Source organism: Balaenoptera ricei, chromosome 6 (genome assembly GCF_028023285.1).
Source record: "Balaenoptera ricei isolate mBalRic1 chromosome 6, mBalRic1.hap2, whole genome shotgun sequence".
In the NCBI taxonomy this organism is placed as follows: domain Eukaryota; kingdom Metazoa; phylum Chordata; class Mammalia; order Artiodactyla; family Balaenopteridae; genus Balaenoptera; species Balaenoptera ricei.
The window spans coordinates 35266586-35287745 of NC_082644.1; the positions used below are offsets into that span (position 1 = coordinate 35266586).

At 33.7% G+C, this 21160-nt stretch overlaps 1 protein-coding gene across 6 annotated transcripts in view; it reads right to left on the reverse strand.

Annotated features, from left to right (window-relative positions):
* Positions 1–21160, reverse strand: part of ERCC6L2 (ERCC excision repair 6 like 2) — a 202292-nt gene that overhangs the window by 129353 nt on the left and 51779 nt on the right. For all 6 annotated transcript variants that reach the window (XM_059924459.1, XM_059924458.1, XM_059924456.1 and 3 more), the window contains exons 4-9: positions 16483–16676; positions 8795–8956; positions 8187–8394; positions 2510–2650; positions 1384–1497; positions 403–522 (exon numbers count right to left, since the gene is read on the reverse strand). In XM_059924459.1, the coding sequence (XP_059780442.1) occupies positions 403–522; positions 1384–1497; positions 2510–2650; positions 8187–8394; positions 8795–8956; positions 16483–16676 (939 nt within the window). The remainder of the gene's footprint in view (positions 1–402; positions 523–1383; positions 1498–2509; positions 2651–8186; positions 8395–8794; positions 8957–16482; positions 16677–21160) is intronic.

Genomic DNA, 21160 nt, shown 5'->3' on the forward strand with positions numbered 1-21160 from the left:
CCTTGAACTCTTCAAGTAGTTCCTTTCTCAAATTTGGAACTACTGGCTATCCTCATCCTCTTATTTGGCATTAACATTTTTATTTCTGGTAGATTACTTCCTTAAACATTTGAAGACAAGATATTATATATGTGGTGACAGCATACATTTTTAACAGGGCATGAATCCAATATATCAATAAGGAAAGTTTGAAGTACACTTGATGTAACTACTACTAACTGAGAAATCTACCATACGCAGGGTTCGTAGTGAGCTGATACAATTATACCAGTTGTCTTTGGTCACTATCTCTTCTGAATGATTGGGCATCTGTTCTGATTAATTGGTGTCCCTGTCATACCATTTGATAAATATATTGTATATCATCCTTGTGTGTATGCAAACTGAAAGAAGAATACTTACCTTCATTTTTCCACTGTATTTCGGGTCAGAAAGTGTTTCAAAGGCTGCATCTTTGCTTTTCTGCACAAAATCTGGGAATCTGGAAAATACCTGATCACATATCTTCTTGATAAGTGTTTCCTTAAGGGGAAAAGGTAGAAGAAAAGAAATCTCAACACAATTTAAACCTGTATAAATTGAAATCATTTATGAAAAAAATCTATTTAGAAGGAATATATATTCCTTCCTAGGTTGAAGATTTGACCTTCTCTAATTCAGAAAACCTTAAAGTGATATGTTAATCATATATGGCTTTGATGAGTTCTGAGATAGTGATATGGCTATTAATTTTGCTGTTACTTTTTTTTAAGATTTCCAAAATAAGGAACTGAATACTTCTCAAAGACCAGTCTTTTAAAATTACATTTGAACAGCCTCAAGCCTATCACACAAAAAGAAAATATAAAATCATTATATAAAAAGGTTTTAAAAAAGATCTTTTTTATTTACATTGTGCTTTAGAATAAGACACAATTGAAATGACTAAAGTAAACGACTGCATGTATGCCTAAATTCTGAAATTACTGATTTTTGCCAGTTTGGGAGGCACTCCTAATATTTAATATACAGACTATTATAAATCCTCATTTTAATCCAGTAGATAAGATAAATGTAATTAGACACATTATTAGTGGAATTAGGACTGACTCATCAAATATCTTTAATTAGTAATTATATCAAAAGATGTTAGGAAAATAAATATATGAACATTATCAGAGGCATAAAAAAGTTATTTTAATTTAAGGTTAACTTTTCTCACTTTGATTAAAAATTTAAGTGCATATACTTCTTTTATACCTAAATTAAAAAACAAGCAAGTCAGTAACCTCTTAAATTTCATACAAAAATAACTTAAGGATATTTGGCTAAGAAATTTTATACCAAATATACAATACTTATTCCAAATAGCATCACAAAGAAATTTAAAAAGCCAACCCAAACCTGTTGTTTGGAGGTGCTAGCAGCCTGCAGTAATGCAACATGGTTAGCTACCTTCTGAAGGACTGCAAGGTAACTGAAATACAAGGTTTTCACTGTGTCGCCATGTGAATTGGTCTGTAACCAGAAAAGTACAGAAAATAAAAATAAGCAAGGGACTAACATGGCTATGTAACTACTTACATCACAAAATATGCCACTTACAATAATACTTATTATCCGGTTACTATTGGCACAATACGCTCTGAGAAAATAATGGTCAATTGATATACAAAATATCCATGAATCTCTAATGTGGAATCGTAGTTTTGGTGAACCATACACAATGATGTTTTTAATAAAAGAGGGGAGAAAGTCCTCATTCCAGGAAGGATACACAGTGATAGAAATGCTGCCATAAGAGGTTCCTGGTCATAAAACTCTACAGTGTGGTGATGGTGTTACAGAGAAGCCTTTACTCTCTCCCCTCACCCATTCCAGTTTTCTAGGAAACTGTGCTATTACAAAAATGTGAAGTGGTTAAAGCCAGCAAAATAAATGACATATGCAATAAATACCAATCTAGATAAATATTTACTTACGGTCCCTCTATGTATGTGGATATGAGTTGATAATAAAGTGGCAAGGTGAAAAAAGGGCAGGAAATACATAGGTTTTTTAAAAAAGCATAAATGAATATTTGCTTCTAAATAAAAATAAAATACTTCACTGTACTGATACACAGTTTCTTTTAAATTAACATTCAATCTCACATAAGAATAATATTTTAAGCCTGCTATCAAAGAGGAAGTATTATCCATTGATGAGAAATTTACTGGAAATGAAATGAAATTTCAAGATTAAAGCAGGATACTTCCCAATAATAGTTGAAAGGGAAGATATAAAATTGGAGCTACTTTTAAAAACTAGTTTTTTGAAAAGATACTTGAATATTGTATTTTGCTGTGATCACTACTTGATATTGTAAAATCTTTTGGAAAATTATTCCCTTTTCGTAACTTACAGCTTCTAAAGATAAAGAACCATGTGAGGAAAAGTTATTTTATCTGCTACTTACTCTGATACTATTAGAATAGAGTCCTGTGTAATCAAAAGCAAGATAGTAAAGATATCATATGGAAATGCTTGCCTTATAACAACAATTTCTCCTTTTTCGGCCACTGCTGCAGGTACAAGGCTCAGAAGACTGAAGTATCAAAGACACATCTTCTGTTTCTAATACTGTTTGATAGACGGCTTTCTGAAAATCTGTCAGAGAACAATATACCATCTGCCAAGATAAAATACAAGGTAACTATTAGTATCTTTTTTATAGCAATAATAATCACAATGCACATCAGGTTTCGTAGACTGTAATAGTGAAAATCGCTCATAAATTTATATTTTTTCTGGATACATCATTATACAGAGGAGAATACAAAAAAATTTCTCCTAATTCTCCCATATTCTATGCTATAACCCTACCCTAAAGTATACAAATTATAACTTACTTTCCAAATAAATCTCATAGTTTGTTCTTTAATTTAAAAAAATCAAAATATGAAAACTATGTAATTTCCTTATAAATTTGTCAACATATTATTGTGGGTCTTTTCAGGGTTCCATATTATTAGCCCATCATGCAAATAAGTGATTAAAGTTTAGGTCAAATAGAAAAACTAGAAAAGGAAAAAGGGAAGATTTTTAGAACAATGGTATGGATAATACTTACTGAATTACTTGAAAATTTAGAAAAAAATGAAAAACTTCCTATTACTGAAAACAGGATAAAGTATTTGTATTTGATATCTTGCTATAAATTCCCAAGATTAGTAAAGATAAGAATTAAGTAAATACACATAAAAGCAAAACTTGTAGAAGTTGCTACTTTGTGCCCAAATTCAAGAAAAGAAAAAAATATAAGAAAACAATGCCACAAAATTATAGTGGATACAGTTTGCCTTATATTTCTGGTAGTACTGGAAATTGGTAAAATTCTTCTACATATAGCTGTATGTAACCAGGGTCATAAAACTAAATATATCCATATCAGGACTTTGAGGAATGTGAATAGGGGAAAAGCCACCTATTCTAAAATACTTATATGTGTGTATCACTACAATAGCATATTACTGCAAACAAAAGACACATTGTGCATATGAGAATATTGAAGATGGGGTCAATGATTAAGGTACAGAGGGAAATCCTGAGTTATTTTCCTCCAGGTTTATTAAGATATATTTGACATACAACATTGTATAAGTTTACAGTGTACAACATTATGATTTGATATGTGTATTTATTGCAAAATGATTACCAGAGCAATAAGGTTAGTTAACACATTCATCACTTCACATAATTACTTTTTGTATGTGTGGTGAGAACATTTAAGATCTATTCTCTTATCAACTTTCAAGTATACACAGTATTGCTAACTACAGTCACTATGCTGTACATCAGATCCCCAGAACTAATCATCTTATAACTGGAACTTTGTACCTTTTGACCAGCATTTCCTCATTTCCCCTAAACCTTAGCCTCTGGAAAACACCATTCTACTCTCTGTTCCTGTAAGTGTAGCTTTTTTTCTTTTTTAAACTCCACATGTAAGTGAGATCATACAGTATTTGTCTTTCTCTGTCTGATTTATTTCAGTTAGCATAATGCCCTCCATGTTGTCACAAATGACAGATTTCCTTCTTTTTTATGGCTGAATAATATTCCATTCTATGTACATACACATTTTCTTTATTCATTCATCTGTCAACAGACAGTAAGGTTGTTTCCACATCTTAGCTGTTGTGAATAATGCCGCAATAAACATAGGAGTTCAGGTATCTCTTCAAGAGTAATTTTATTTCTTTCAGGTACACGATCATCCCTCAATATCTGCGGGGGATCGGTTCCAGGACCCACCTCCCGTATGTTTACCAAAATCTGTGTATGCTCAAAACCCTTATATAAAATAGTGTAGTATAGCTGGTCCTCTGTATCCGCAGATGTGGAACCTGCAGGTGCAGAGGGCCGACTGTATACCTGGAAGTGGGATTGCTGGTAATTCTATTTTTAATTTTTTGATGAATCTCCATACCGTTTTCCGTAGTGGCTATACCAATTTATATTCCCACAAACAGTGCACTGGGGTTCCCTTTTCTTCACATCATCACAGCACTTGTTACCTCTTGCCTTTTTGATAACAGTCATTCTGACAGGTGTGCACTGATATCTAATTGTGGTTTTGATTTGCATTTCCCTGATGATTAGTGATATAGAGCATCTTTTCATGGGTCTGTTGGCCATCTGTATGTCTTCTTTGGAAAAAAGTCTGTTTATTAGGTCCTCTGCCCATTTTTTAATTGGATTGTTTGGTTTTTTGCTATTGAGTTGTATGAGATTTCATATATTTTAAATGAGTCCCTTATCAAATATATGGTTTGCAAATATTTTGTCCCATTCAATAGGCTGCTTCTTCATTCTGTTGATTGTTTCTTTTGCTGTACAGAAGCTTTTTAGTTTGATGTAATCTCACTTGTTAATTTTTGTTTTTGTTGCTGTGCTTTTGATGTCATACCCAAAAAATCATTACCAAGGACTTCCCTGGTGGCACAGTGGTTAAGAATCCGCCTGCCAATGCAGGGGACACAGGTTCAAGCCCTGGTCCAGGAAGATCCCACATGCCGTGGAGCAACTAAGCACGTGCACCACAACTACCGAGCCTGCGCTCCAGAACCTGCGAGCCATGAAAGCCCGTGCACAGCAACGAAAACCCAACGCAGCCAAAAATTAATTAATTTAAGAAAATCATTGCCAAGACCAATGTCAAGGAGGTTTTTCTCTGTTTTCTTCTACGAATTTTATAGTTTCAGGTCTTACATTTAAATCTTTAATTCATTTCGAGTTAATTATTATGAGTGGTGTAAGACAGGAGTCCAATTTCATTCTTTTGCATGTGAATACCCAATTTTCCTGGCACCATTTATCAAAAAGACTGTCTTTTTTTCTCCATTGAGTACTGGCTCCCTTCTAAAATATTGGTGGACTGTTTACACATGGGTTTATTTCTGGGTTCTGTATTCTATTCCACTGGTCTATGTATCTGTTTTTATGCCAGCATCATACTGTTTTGATTACTGTAGCTTTGTAATATAGTTTAAAATCAGGAAATGTGATGCCTCCAGCTTTGTTCTTCTTTCTTAGGATTTCTTTGGCTATTTCAGGTCTTTTGTGGTTTCATACAAATTTTAGGATTTTTTTTTCTATTTCTGTGAAAGATGTCATTGGAATTTTGATAGGGAGTGTACTGAATCTGTAGATTGCTTTGGGTGGTGTGGACATTTTAATATTAATTCTTCAAACCTAAGAATATGGAAAATCTTTCAATTTACTTCTGTCTTCTTCAGTTTCTTTTATCAATGTCTCATAGTTTTCAGCATATGTGTGTTTCACCTCTTTGGTTAAATATATTCCAAAGTATTTTATTGTTGAGTTGCTCCTAAAACATGTAGTAATGTTTACTGAACACTTCTTACATGTCACACATTTCAGAGCAACCATGTGAGGCAAGCACCATTGTTATCATTCCCACTTAAAAGATAAGGAAATCAAGTTTTGAGAGATTTAACAAATTGCCCAAGGTGATAAAACTAATAAGTAGGGGAGCCAGGATTCAAGTCCATGGTATTTGATTTCAGAGACCAAGTTCTAAACCTCTATGCACAACTCTTTCTTCATATACTTAAAATTTATTGTTCCTACTAGATAGATAACTAAAATTACACAAAACATTTAAAAAGTGGGGTTCAAAAAATAAACAAATGGGACCTAATGAAACTTAAAAGCTTTTGCAGAGCAAAGGAAACCATAAAAAAGACGAAAAGACAACCCTCAGAATAGGAGAAAATACTTGCAAATGAAGCAACTGACAAAGGATTAATCTCCAAAATATACAAGCAGTTCATGCAGCTCAATATCAAAAAAAACAAGCAACCCAATCCAAAAATGGGCAGAAGACCTAAACAGACATTTCTCCAAGGAAGATATACAGATTGCCAAAAAAACACATGAAAAGACGTTCAACATTACTAATCACTAGAGAAATGCAAATCAAAACTACAATGAGGTATCACCTCACACCAATCAGAATGGCCATCATCAAAAAATCTACAAACAATAAATGCTGGAGAGGGTGTGGAGAAAAGGGAACCCTCTTGCACTGTTGGTGGGAATGTAAATTGATACAGCCACTATGGAGAACAGTATGGAGGTTCCTTAAAAAACTAAAAATAGAACTACTGTATGACCCAGCAATCCCACTACCAGGCATATACCCTGAGAAAACCATAATTCAAAAACAGTCATATACCACAGTGTTCACTGCAGCACTATTTACAATAGCCAGGACATGGAAGCAACCTAGACGTCCATTGACAGATGAATGGATAAAGAAGATGTAGTACATATATACAACGGAATATTACTCAGCCATAAAAAGAAATGAAATTGAGTTATTTGTAGTGAGGTGGATGGACCTAGAGTCTGTCATACAGAGTGAAGTCAGAAAGAGAAAAACAAATACCGTATGCTAATACATATATATGGAATCTAAAAAAAAGAAAAGTTTCTGATGATCCTAGGGGCAGGACAGGAATAAAGACACAGACGTAGAGAAGGGACTTGAGGACCCGAGGAGGGGGAAGGGTAAGCTGGGACGAAGTGAGAGAGTAACATTGACATATATACACTAGCAAATATAAAATATATAGCTAGTGGGAAGCAGCTGCATAGCACAGGGAGATCAGCTTGGTGCTTTGCGACCACCTAGAGGGGTGGGATAGGAGGGTGGGAGGGAGATGCAAGAGGGAGGGGATATGGGGATATACGTATGTATATAGCTAATTCACTTTGTTATACAGCAGAAACTAACACAACATTGTAAAGCAATTATACTTCAAAATAATGTTAAAAAAAAAAGTGGGGTTCATGAAGTATTCCAACTGAATGATAATATATGCTTTAGATCAAAAAGTCAAATGTTGTATCAGTTTCCCCAACTTGCATATCAAGATCATATTTTCCTTTCAAATCTATTTTTTAAAGTAATAATCAACAGGATATCCTAAGATTAGGGTATTTGATAGGACTGCCCCTATTGAGGACAATATTAATTAGATTTAATTCACAGTAATTTTTAGAAACTTTATTCCATTGCCTGAGCTAGAAGAACCACACAATTAAAAACTATAAAAGACCACTATATTTTAAAAAAATTCTCTTAAGGTTAATGCCTCAAATTTTCTTATACAATTAACAGAATTTAATTGTAATTTTCCTACAAATTCTTAAAATTAGGTTAGTTGTGTAACTGTACATTGCATTCTACAAGAAATGTACCTATATAAAAAAAGCTTTTAACAACTTTGGCCTGTAGTTAGAATTAAATTGCCAAAGAATATACTGGGTTGTAGATGGTACACAGTTAGGAAGGACAAAATATGAACAGAAAACACATTAGGGAAAGAAGTTCTTCTTCTTTCATTGAGGAAGAATTATATTAAAAGCCTTCTTGTTCTAAAATAAGAGAAATGAGTTTAATGTATATTAACAGTAAACCTGTTGGATAAAATGTTAGTAAAGTCAGTGAGGAAGATGATTGGGCTCAATTAATATCTTATGAAATTCTGCACATAACTTTTTTTCACACTGAGTAAAAGGCAAAATACTATATTCATAAAATACCACAGGAGGTAGGTTTCCTCTTCAAAAGGAATATTCTTAGAAAAAATAAAACACGACAAGAAATTCATAATATACACAAAAGCTGTTCTCACCCGGTCTTCCTTCTTAGGCAACTGATCCTTGATTAGAGTCTTGGTACGCCTGAGAAACCATCCAGACATCTTTTTTGCAAGCCTTTGCATGGCCTTTCGGCCAGTAGCTAGTTCTCTTTTTGTTGCTGTGTGTCTCTGACCGTGTTCTACTTGGTCAGAAAACCGCTTCTTGAAATGGATCCTGCTACCTAAAAGTCCTGGCACAGCCCTTTATAAAGGCAATAAGAAAAAATGTTAAGGCTTTATTAAACTATCTAAATAGGAAATCACTGACATCTTTTTGCTTTTAAGAAATATACTAAGTCACTTGTTTATTAATGATAACAATAACAAAAGGTAAGAAAGCAGAATGTTCTTTATGACAATTTTAGTGAACAACTATAAGAAGATGATGGAATTGGTAAATTAGTTCAGATATTTACTTCAGGGACCAAGAATAATAAAGATAGGCTTTCATGGGACACTCTACTCTGTATACTATGTTTGAGATCAAACACTTCTGTAAACAGACAATTGTTTTTCAGAAACAAATAATTAGGAAACAAGGTAACATTAAGTTAAGGAAGTATTAAATAATTTTCCAAAAAATAAAAAGTGTTTTTACTCACCAGTCCATAACACACCACAATTCTTTCATGTTGTTCTGAAGAATGGTTCCAGTGAGGCCAATTCGGACATTACATTTTAAAGCTTTCATAATTTCTGTTACTCTAGCCTTTGGATTCTTGATTCTATGAGCTTCATCTACAATGACAGCTGACCATTCCAAACTATAAAGTGAGGAAAAAGGGAGGAAAGGTTGAAAAAACTTCCCTTTCTTAGTCTATATACTTTTTAGAGTGCAGCTTTCTCTACCAAAGTTTTGAAGTTTTTTTCCTCTTTACTCTTTGTTGATACCACAGAATTCTCACCTCCTTATTTAAATGATCACATCTTTGGACAACCCATGAAAATTAAATGTGTAGGAAGATAAAAAGAAATAGAGATTCTGTTTAGTAACAATGAAATGAAATAACTCATTTAAACATGACTAAAATGACAAAAAAGGAATCTTCTAAAAGTAATAAAGCAGAGAAATAAATATAAAATAAAAGAAGCAAAACTTACCATGTTAATTATGAATGAAAAAATATCAATATAAACTCATGATTTTTAAAAGTTGTACTACATAGCTCTGTCTGCTAAAAAGGTTTGGAATTGACTGTTACCCCAGTAGCAATGAACAACCATAGTGGTCAATCCACTAAAAGGAAGCAGATTCCCATGGTGAAACAGTTGATTTCAGGTGTGCAGCAGGGGAAATACTGGAGAGTGAGAAAGCACAGATGTATTCAAAGACAAATGGGGGCATGTCCAAAGGACACAGGAGCCAGACTAATTAGAAAATTTAAGCATGACTATAGGATAGTATAAAACATTGAATAAATAAAAACCCAGGAGTTGTATGAAAAAATTTACTTTAGACCTTTACCTCACACCATATACAAAAACTAACTAAAAATAGATCACAGACTTAAATATAAAGCTAAAACTATAAAAGTTACAAAATGTAGGAAGAAATCTTGTGACTCAGTTAGGGAAGAATTTCTTAGATATGACACCAAAAGCATGGTCAATAAAAAAATTTTGATAAGTTGGACCTCATCAAAGTTAAAAACTTTTGCTCTTCCAAACACACAATTAAGAAAATGAAAAGACATGCTACAGACTGGGAGATAATATTGGCAAATCATAACCTGATAAAGAACTTGTATACAGAATTATATAAAGAACTATTACAACACAGCTGAAGTTAAAACAATCCAATTAAAAAGATGGGTAGAAGATTTTAATAGACATTTCACCAAAGAAGATATACAAAGGGAAAATAAGCACATAAAAATGTCATCATTAGAAAAATGCAAGAAAAACCCAAGAGATACCACCGAAAACCTATTTGACTGTCAATCAAAAAAAGACTGACAATATTAAGCACTGGCAAGGGAAACTGGAAATCTCATACACTGCTTTTGGGAAAGTACAGCTATTTTTCTAAAACAGTTTGGCTGTTTCTTAAAAAGTTCAATTTCCTCATACCACCCAGCAATTCCATTCCTAAGTATCTATGCAAGAGAAATGAAAATTTACATTCACACAAAGGCTTGTACATAAATGTTCAGAGCAGCATTATAGGTAACAGCCCAAAAGTGGAAACAATCCAAACGTCCATTCACTGGACAAACAAAATGAGGTATGTATATATGTGTGTATATATATATATATATATATATATATATATATATATATATATATATACACACACAAAAAATAGTACTGTTCAGCAATAAAAAGGAATAAACCACTGAAACATCATACATGATGAACCCCAAAAAACATATTAAGTGAAAGAAGCCAGACACAAAAGACTACATATTGTATGAAATTTATATGAAATTTCCAGAAAAGGCAAATCTATAGAGACAGAAAGCAGATTAGTGGTTGCCTGGAACGAGATGGGACCAGAGATTGACTGAAAACAAAAAACTTTTTGAGGTGATGGAAATGTTCTTAAACTGGATTGTGGTGATAAATGCACAACTTTATAAATTTACTAAAAACCATTCTATGCTTAAAATGGGTACATTCTATGGCATGTCAATTGTACCTCAATAATCTATGAGTCCATAGTGATACTCAAAAAACAGGGGTTGGGGGGTGGGAGAGAAACTTTGCTATCATTGCAAATGACCATTGTACCAATTTGTTAGTCTGAAAATTGGAAATTAAAGCAAAAGAATCAAGCATCATTCACCTTGCTTTGCCAGTTGAAATTATAGTTAATTTCTAATTATAGGAGAATGCTGTTAATAAGTGTAGAAGAAATGATAAACTTAAGAAAATATTATTTTGCAAAACCCAATAAAATAACTGATTCAGGCAAGAATAACTTCTGTATGCTAATACCACTAAGTAAAAGGATTGAGGAACCAGGATATTCAAATGGTAGCAAAGCGTAACCCACAAAGTACTTCTAATTGTAAAGGGAGAAACATGTCTTTACAATGGAGAGACCTGATGATCACCTCCTTAGCCTATGGGACAAACTTCGCAACATTAATAGTAGAACAACTTGACATTAATATCTCCTGAAATAATGTAATATGAAGTCCACAGCATCATTTATGAAGTATTCTTGTCAAAAATGTCTGACCTGAAGCTAATTAAGTCTTTAGACCAAAATCAGCTTACAAAACTACATATGTTAGAGGAATACACAACTCCTTGAGAAAGCAATCAGACAAATCTAATGTGAGACATCCTAAAACACAACTGGCCTGGTCCCCTCAAAATGTCTTATAATAAAAAAATAAAGTTGAGGGAATGTTCTAGATTAGAAGAGACTAAACAGACTTAATAGTCAACACACACACATTAACTTATATCTTGCCAACATATATACACACACACACACAACTGGTGAATATAGGTGTTGAGTATATAGATGTTCATGTACTATTACTTCAGTTTTTCTAAAGGTTTGATCATTTTCTTAATATAAAGTTGAAAAAGGATAAGAGATCAAGAACAAAGGAAAAGAGGAGAAAACAATCACAAAATTTTCAAAGCAGGGAAGAAGATGAACAAGACAACTTATAAAAACAGAGGATTATCCCATGCCAGTAGTAAAGAAAGCCAAGAAACAATCTGATTCATATTATTGAGCTCTTTCTTAAATGGTAGCACCAGATGCTTCTGGAAATTGGAGTTAGGTAAATGTTCAACAGTCTGTTTAAGAAGTTGTTGGAGCTCCTATATACTATTCATTATCCCACAAAATAGCCAGCCAGGACACTGTAAAGTAAGCAAAAGAAGGGCAAAATACAGCAAAATCCTCATTTTTCCTTAAGAGGAAATCAACAAGTGATGTTAAAAACTTAAAGGACGGGCTTCCCTGGTGGCGCAGTGGTTGAGAATCTGCCTGCCAATGCAGGGGACATGGGTTCGAGCCCTGGTCTGGGAGGATCCCACATGCCGCGGAGCAACTAGGCCCGTGAGTCACAATTACTGAGCCTGCACGTCTGGAGCCTGTGCTCCGCAACAAGAGAGGCCGCAATAGTGAGAGGCCCGCGCACCGCGACGAGGAGTGGCCCCCACTTGCCGCAACTAGAGAAGGCCCTCGCACAGAAACGAAGACCCAACAAAGCCATAAATAAATAAATAAATAAAATTAAAAAAAAAAACAAATAGAATCAAAAGTAACTTTAAAAAAAAAAAACTTAAAGGACAATTTTTAAGTTGCAGCATGAACATGTTCTTTGAGATATGGAAGTAAAAACTAGGAAGATAAGTTAAAGAGTTGAAGGTGACTGTCTCTGAACAACAGCTAATGGGGGTGGCAGACAGGAGTGAACAGTGTTCATATTTGGCTCTTTAAATAATATGCATATATAACTTTGATAAAAATAAAAATGAAGTAAAACATAATAGTAATAACAAAGAGATATAGCTCACTCATAGAGTGTTTATCTACTCTATGGATTATCTATGATAAATGTTTAATACTGGTCTATCATATACAGCATTCTCACAAAAATTACTTAATATTTACTCAGATTGAATATAAATTATTTCAAATATTGTTAAAAATAAAACCATTCAAACAAATAAAGGAAAACTAAATACAACAAAAACTGTAACATTTGATTTTTCTAATTTTGCACAGAAACCTGATTTATATTTATATAACTTAGAATTCCTATTTAATATTTATAACAATCACAGAAAATAACCACTTAACACTATTATATGCTAGAAGTGTAATAAGCACTGAAATACAGAAATTATTCTATATCAAAGACCTCACAGTCTAAAGGAGCAGTTAAACAAAAATTAAAATATGACTGGTGCTATGATAAATGAATTTATTACATTTATCTAACTATAGAATATCTCTTATATAATACATTGCATAAAAGCCCAAAGTCAAGGTTTAAATCTCATGTCCACCACTGACTTAGTTGCTGTAGGCTTGGGTAAGTTACTTAACTTCATGTCTCAGATTGTTCCTGTCTTCTGACAGCATCCAGGAAATAGTAACAGGCAAACTTATGAGCTTGTAAGTGTAGTAAAATAAAATCCTAGAGCTTACAAAAATGGTAGCTCTAAATCCAACTTTACAAAGTAATTACATTAAATATAAATGGACTAAACACTCCAAATAAAAGGCAGGGATTATCAAAAAGGATAAAAATGCAAGACCCAACTATATGCTAACCACAAGACACTCACCTTAAATATAAAGAACAGATAAAAACAAAAAGTTGGAAAATGATAAACATACAGTAAGCATAAGAAATCTGTATTGTCTATATTAATACCAGATGAAACTTCAAGATTATTAGATATGAAAAGGAACATTTTTAAAGATAAAAGGATCAATTTATAAGGAAAAAAATACTAATCATCAATGTGTTTGTACCTAATTACAGAGCTTCAAAATATATGAATTGAAAATTGACAGAACTGAAAGGAGAAATAAACAAATCCATAACTATAATTGAAAATTTCAACATTCCTCTCTCAGAAATTGTAAGCCAATTAGAAAGAAAATCAGTAAAGATAGAGAATACTTGAACAACACCTAACCAAACTGACTTTACTGATATTTATAGAACATCACATCCAACCACGGTAGAAAAAACACTTTTTTCAAGTGTACACAGATCAGAAAAATGCAAATTACACTGCAATGGGTTACCACTATACACGCTAAAAACAAAAAGACTGACGATACCAAATATTGGTGAGAATATGAAACAAATGAACTTTAATAGGTTGCTAGTTGGAGTAGAATAGTACAACCTCTCTGGAAAATGGTTTATCAGTTTCTTCTAAAGTTAAACCTATACTTACCATATAACCCAGAAATCCCACCCCTAGGAATTTACAGAAGAGAAATCAAAATATATGTCAAAAGAAGGCTTATACATAAATATTACTTAAATTTTTACTTACAGTAACCAAAAACTGGAAAACCCAAATATCTATCCTCAAATGAATGGGTAACAAAATGTGATATATTCATAAAATGCAATACAATTCAGCATTAAAAAAGAATGATCACTGATACATTCAATAACATAGCTGAATCTCAAAAACGTGATGATGAGCAAAAGATGCCAGACACAACAGTTCTGGAGGCTCGAATTCCAAGATCAAAAGTGTTGGCAAGTTTGGTTTCTTCTGAGGTCTCTCTCCTTACAGATTGCTGCCCTCTTGCTGTGTCTTCATGTGTCCTTTCCTCTGTGTACATGAGTTCCTGGTATCTCCTTCTCTTCTTCTAAGGACAACCAGTCAGATTGGACTCCCAGATTAAGTCCCACTATAATGGCTTCATTTTAACTTAATTACCTTAAGTTACATTCTGAGGTTCTTGGAGTTGGGACTTGAACACATGAATTTGGAGGGGACACAATTTAGCTCATAACAAGCCTCCTAATTGGTCTTTCTCCATTCAATTCGGCTCTACTCTGCACAGAGCAACTTGGTTACTTATAAAATGTAAATCTAATCATTTTTATCATAATAGTAATCTCCTGAAAACACTTCAGGGACACTCTGCTGCTCTAAGGATAAAGACCAAAATCCTCTAAGAGGCTTTCAGTATTCTTTATGATCTGTTCCTTGCTTACCACACTGGTGTTGTCTCCTGGCCACTTCCTTCTTACACTCTAGGCTACAGTAATTACATGCAGAAAACATCAGAACTGCTTTCATTTATTAAAAAGTGCTGTGATCTTTGTTGACTGAAGGCCTCTACATTTTTTTTTAAGGGATAAATTTATTTATTTATTTTTGGCTGTGTTGGGTCTTTGCTGCTGCACGCAGGCTTTCTCTAGTTGCAGCAAGCAGGGGCTACTCTTGGTTGCGGTGCTCGGGCTTCTCAGTGTGGTGGCTTCTTTGTTGCGGAGCACGGGCTCTAGGCACACTGACTTCAGTAGTTGTGGCATGCAGGCTCAGTAGTTGTGGCTTGCGGGCTCTAGAGCACAGGCTCAGTAGTTGTGGCGCACGGGTTTAGCTGCTCCGCAGTATGTGGGATCTTCCCAGACCGGGGATGGAACCCGTGTCCCCTGCATTGGCAGGCAGATTCTTAACCACTGCGCCACCAGGGAAGTCCTCTCTGCAAATGTTGTTTGTTCCCTCTTCCTGGATTATTTTCCTACTCTTTCCTATTCTTACCCATCCTTCAATTCTCACTCAGCTCATAGGTCATCTTCTCTGGGAAGCTCCCTGACTACTCTCCTCACTCTGCAGCAGTCAGGCTCCTCATGTGCTCCTATAACATCCCCTGTTTCATATTATAGCATTCACATGACTTTATAATTGCTTGTCTCTAGATTCCCCACTAAAATCTTAAGATACAGTTCATTTCTTTTGGGTACTTATAGTCCTGGAATAGTGGTTCTCAATATGTATATGTATTTTTTTTAATTAATTAATTATTTATTTATTTATTTATTTTTGGCTGTGTTGGATCTTCGTTTCTGTGTGAGGGCTTTCTCCAGTTGCGGTGAGTGGGGGCCACTCTTCATCGCGGTGTGCGGGCCTCTCACTATCGCGGCCTCTCTTGTTGCGGAGCACTGGCTCCAGACGTGCAGTTTTTTTTTGTTTTTTTTTTTTTCAAGAGGGACGTAACTTTATAAAATAAATTCGATATGAAAGAACACAGCATAAACAATGTTAAAATACATGGGAAAACATTCACAACACATTTAACAGAAAAATGATTAATTTCCATGACATAAAAAGTGCTCAGTAATTGTGGCTCACGGGCCCAGCCGCTCCACGGCATGTGGGATCTTCCTGGACCAGGGCTCGAACCCATGTCCCCTGCATTGGCAGGCAGACTCTCAACCACGGCGCCACCAGGGAAGCCCCTGTATATGTATTTTTTGCCACTCTATATTCACAACAGACTCCCATAATTAAAATAATTCATGAAAATCACTGTTTTAGTCCAGAGGTATCATACTCATAAAAGGCTGTACATGAGATTTAGGACAAGTCCTATGCATTAACATGCATTGTTTGGAGAGGTAATAGAGGAAATAAAATAAGGAACTGTAGAAAATCTGACTCAGGTTTTTCTTCTTAGAAAATAAGTTAATTATTATAAACTGTCTATTTCAATAATCCTGAAATCAAGTTAAATCATGCTAAAGAATATTTAGAGCTTTAAAAAAATCACAATATAAAGGGATAAATACAACTGACGTAAACAGAATACTAATGCAATCATTCCCATTATTCCGATTACCTGTTAAGTTCATCCAGACATAAGCGCAGTGTTTCATATGTTGTTAGAGCAATTTCACATTTCCTCTGTTTCACACGAGTCAGTTCATTGTCTTTTTTGTTACCATGTAAAATAGTGACTCTGAAATATCCCCAGGTGTCCAGTTCATCCCTCCAGTTGTAGAGGACAGAAAGAGGAGCAACTATTAAGAACATCTGTAAGAAGAAGAAAAAAAATTTAATGATATAATTTTTTAAATGAAAAAGAACCCCAAAGTTAAATCCAGAATATCAATAGTCCTATTCCTTGATTTTTGACACTGTAGTTAATAAGTATAAACACAACTGAGAAATTGAATATATCTGGACTTAGAAGACCATCAAAAAATACTTTGTTGTTTACTTAGCACCTTATTAGGAAAAAAATAGATACCCAACCTTGTCCAAAGGAGCAGCTATTTTTTATTTTCCCCCCAAAAGGAGTTGAGAGATAAGAAAAAAATAATTCTCCAAAACAGAAAAAGAGTATAATCAGGATCCCAATAATAACTTCAAGGGCCATGTGGGTAATAGAAATATGCAAAGCAGGCCAGGTTTTTTTCTTGAAATGTATGGTCTTCCAGAGCTCTCTTTCCTTTTCACTTTCCTAGTCCATTTCCTGTCCCCCTCTCTCAGATACTATCAGTTGATAACCTGGAAAACTCACTGGAAAATTGACGCAATTAGAAGAAAACCTCCTCTTCTCTTATCACTAGATCAATAACCTACCTATATTTACTTCTATATATTCTGCCCTCCCACCTATTACCATGGGTGAACTGTCCATGTTCTCTTCTAAAGACAAACCCTGAACTTATATAGTGCCTCCAATCACTTCCTGTCAACCTGAAGTCAATGATGAAGAAACTGTCCCCAGTTTGCCCAACATGATTACATTTTGCTTTTCAATGGACCACATACAACCTCAAGCAAACAAATTCTAATATATATTTCTCAGCGTTAAAAAACAAACCAAACAAACAAAAAAATTCTTCCTTAAACCTACATCTCTCTCTAGCTATCCCCCATTACTTTACTTTCTTTATAGAAATGATCCTCAGGAGTTATCAATACTTGCTGTCCATACTTACTCTCCTCCTGTTCTCTCTTAACTCATGTAAGTGGGACTTCTGCCCTAACCCATTAAGATTAACAATATTTCTGTTTAATCTTGAAATAAATGTTTTGGGGTTTCACCGACATTTCCTGTACTAATCCCAAATCCTGTTGTCATCAGCCATTTTAATTTTTAATGTTTTTATCTCTTACTGTTACCACTATTCCTAAGCTATTATCTTTAATAGGGTTTTAAGTAAGTTTTTTTTCTGAAGTTTTATACTTGTCCTACTTGATAAAGACGAACCAATTAAACATACATTCAAACAAAAAAATAAAATAACAAACAAAAAAATAATACAATACTACTCTAAATCCTACACTCTCTTCTATGAAACATTTCAGCTGGGCCATTTGTCAGCTGTAAGATGTCAAATCTGTGACTTTGTTTTAGAAACAGGAAAAAGAAAAAGAAGGGAAGATTAACCTACTAAATGTGAGAGTTCCTTTTTTCTACCCCAGCATCAAGCATATATAAGTACTTTTTCATCATACGTGATTCATCTCAAATAGTTTCATCTTCTGGCTCAGAATTTATCCTATGAATTCCATTTTTCTCCTACTACCTTCAAATAAAAAATTTGGGCTCCAAGTAATAAGCCCAGTTATTGTCTCTGCCCGACCCCCCAACCTTTTTACTTTTTAATATTATAAGATGAAAATGTTATCCAAACTCCAACTGAGCACTTTGAGCAGTTTTCCACTCGAGGGGTTATTCATCAAAGATGCCAATGAATCTACACTTCATTGTACAGAAGAAACTAACACACCATTGTAAAGCAATTATACTCCAATAAAGGTACTAAAATAAATAAATAAATAAAAATCCCAAACCTAAAAAAGAAAAAAAAGGTGCCAATGAACCTGAAGATTCCTAGAATTGGCCCTAAGATTCCAGAAGTTGTTTAAAAATTAAGACATTCCTTATAGACATTATTGGTCTTCAAAGTTGTGAAAGGTAAATCAAATGGATCAATAACTCATTTTAATACTAAAAGAAGTAAGAGAACTGAGTTATGCCATTTAACAGACATTAACCCAAGGACTTCACATAAAAACGCTATAAAGTAAAAATATTTATTATTTCCTTTTTAGAGATGAGAAAACTAAAGTATAGAGATGTTAAATAATATGCCCAAGGTCATAATGTTATTAAGTGGCAAAGTAAGTATTTGAACCCATGTCTGTGTAATTCCAAAGCTCTTAACCAACAATGACATATCATGTTAGCACCTTAAATCAGAAAGCCTATGACCTTGAGACGCATAACTTTCTTATTTGCCACTGTAACCATGGTACTTTGTGCTGTGCTTAGAAAACAAAGGTGTTCAGTTGATAAATGAAATAATGAATAAAAACATGTGTCAGTGGCAAGGTAGGAATAGCACTGTCTATTCAGAGGACAATGACAGACCACCAGAGCCAAAGTAAAAATTTCACATTGGAGGAAGTGCGATATCAAGCTGAAAAATAAAATGTACCTATATTGAGAGAACTTACAGACCATAAAATTGGAATTTTTTCTATTTAACTCAAAGCTCTAAAGCATATTCCCTGTAATTAACTCTACAATCTTAATTCTTTCAAAAATGCCAAATCTAATTAATTTACATCCTAATTGTGCATAATTGATAACTTTTTCTTTGGTATATTATGGCTATTTTATATATGGAAATTTAAGTTGAGAATCCACTCTAGGAGCCTCTGCAAATCCTTTTTAGAAAAGCAGCATAATAGTAATACCAAAACTTGATAAACAGTCTAACAAAGTAGAAAATTATAGACCAATATCACTTAGATCAATGGATAGCAAAACAATAAATACCATCTCTTCTAATTAAACAAAAGTAAATAAAACATGAGTATGGAAATGACAAGTAAAATTATAACTATTTGCAGAAAACATAAGTAAAGCAAATAAATGAACAGTAAATTAACTAACAAGAATATCAAAGAATTAAGAAAGTCAAATTTAAAAATATATGTGGCACCTTAAATGACTTAGACCAGATTGACTTATAACTTATATACAGATGATTCCAAAAGCAGCAGAATATATTCTTAAATTCACATGCGACATTCTCCAGGACAGACCATACATTAAGCCACAAAAAAGTCAATATATTTATGAAGGTTGAAATCATATCAAGCATCTTTCCTGATGACAGTGGTATAAAACTAGAAATCAATTACAAGACAAAAACTGGAAAATTCACAAATTTGTGGATATTAAACAACATGCTACTGAACAACCAATGAGTCAAAGAAGAAATCAAAGGAGGAATCAAAAAATACCTTAGGACAAATGAAAGCGGAAATATAATGTACCAAAATTTATTGCTGCAGCAAAAGCAGTTCTATGAGGAAAGTTCATAGTGATACATGAGTACCTCAAGAAACAAAAAAATTCTCAAATACACAACCAAACTTACACCTCAAGGAACTAGAAAAACACAAACTAGAAAATGAAGACTAAAGTTAGTTGAAGGAGGAAAATAATAAAGATAAGAGTGGAAATAAACAAAACAGAGACTAAAAAGATGACAGACAAGGTTAATGAAACTAAGAGCTGATTCTCTGACAACACACACAACATTGGCAAACCTTTAGCTAGAAGTAACAGAAAAAAAGATAGAGGGCTCAAATAAAATCAGAAATAAAAGAGGAGAACTTACAGTTGATACCACAGATATAAAAAGGATCATAAGAGACTACTACGAACAATTTTATGTCAACAAATTGGAAAACTAGAAGAAAGGGAAATATATTAGAAACATACAATGTACCAAGACTGATCATGAAGAAATAGAAAATCTGAACAGAACAGTTTCTAGTAAGGAAATTGAATAAGTAACCAAAAACCTCCAAATAAACAAAAGTTCAGGACCAGACAGCTTCACTGGTAATCTATCAAACGTTCAAAGAAGAATTAATACCAATCCTTCTCAAACTTTTTGAAAAAATAGAAGAGCAGGGGATGCTTCCAAACTTATTTTATGAGGCCCAATACCAAAACCAGACAAGGATACCACAAAAAAGGAAAATTATAGGCTATATCCCTGATGTACATAAATACAAAAATCCTCAATGAAATATTAGCAAAATGAATCCAACAATACATCAAAAATGATCACAAATTATGATCAAGTGAGATTTATTCCACAGACGCAAGGATGATTCAACCTATGCAAATCAACTGCATGATACACCACACTAACAAAATGAAGAATAAAAATCATACGATCATCTCAATAGAGCAGAAAAAGCATTTGAGGAAATTCAACATCCATTTATGATAAAAACTCAACAAACTGGGTACAGAGACAACATACCTCAACATAATAAAGGCCATATATGACCAGCACACAGCTAACATCATACTCAATGGTGAGAGTTGAAAACTTTTCCTGTAAGACAACGAACAAGACAAAGATGCCCACTTTCACCACTTTTATTCCCACAGTACTGAAAATCCTAACCAGAGGGGGAAAAAAAATCCAAATTTGAAAGGAAGTAAAACTGTCACTGTTTGCCAAAGACATAGA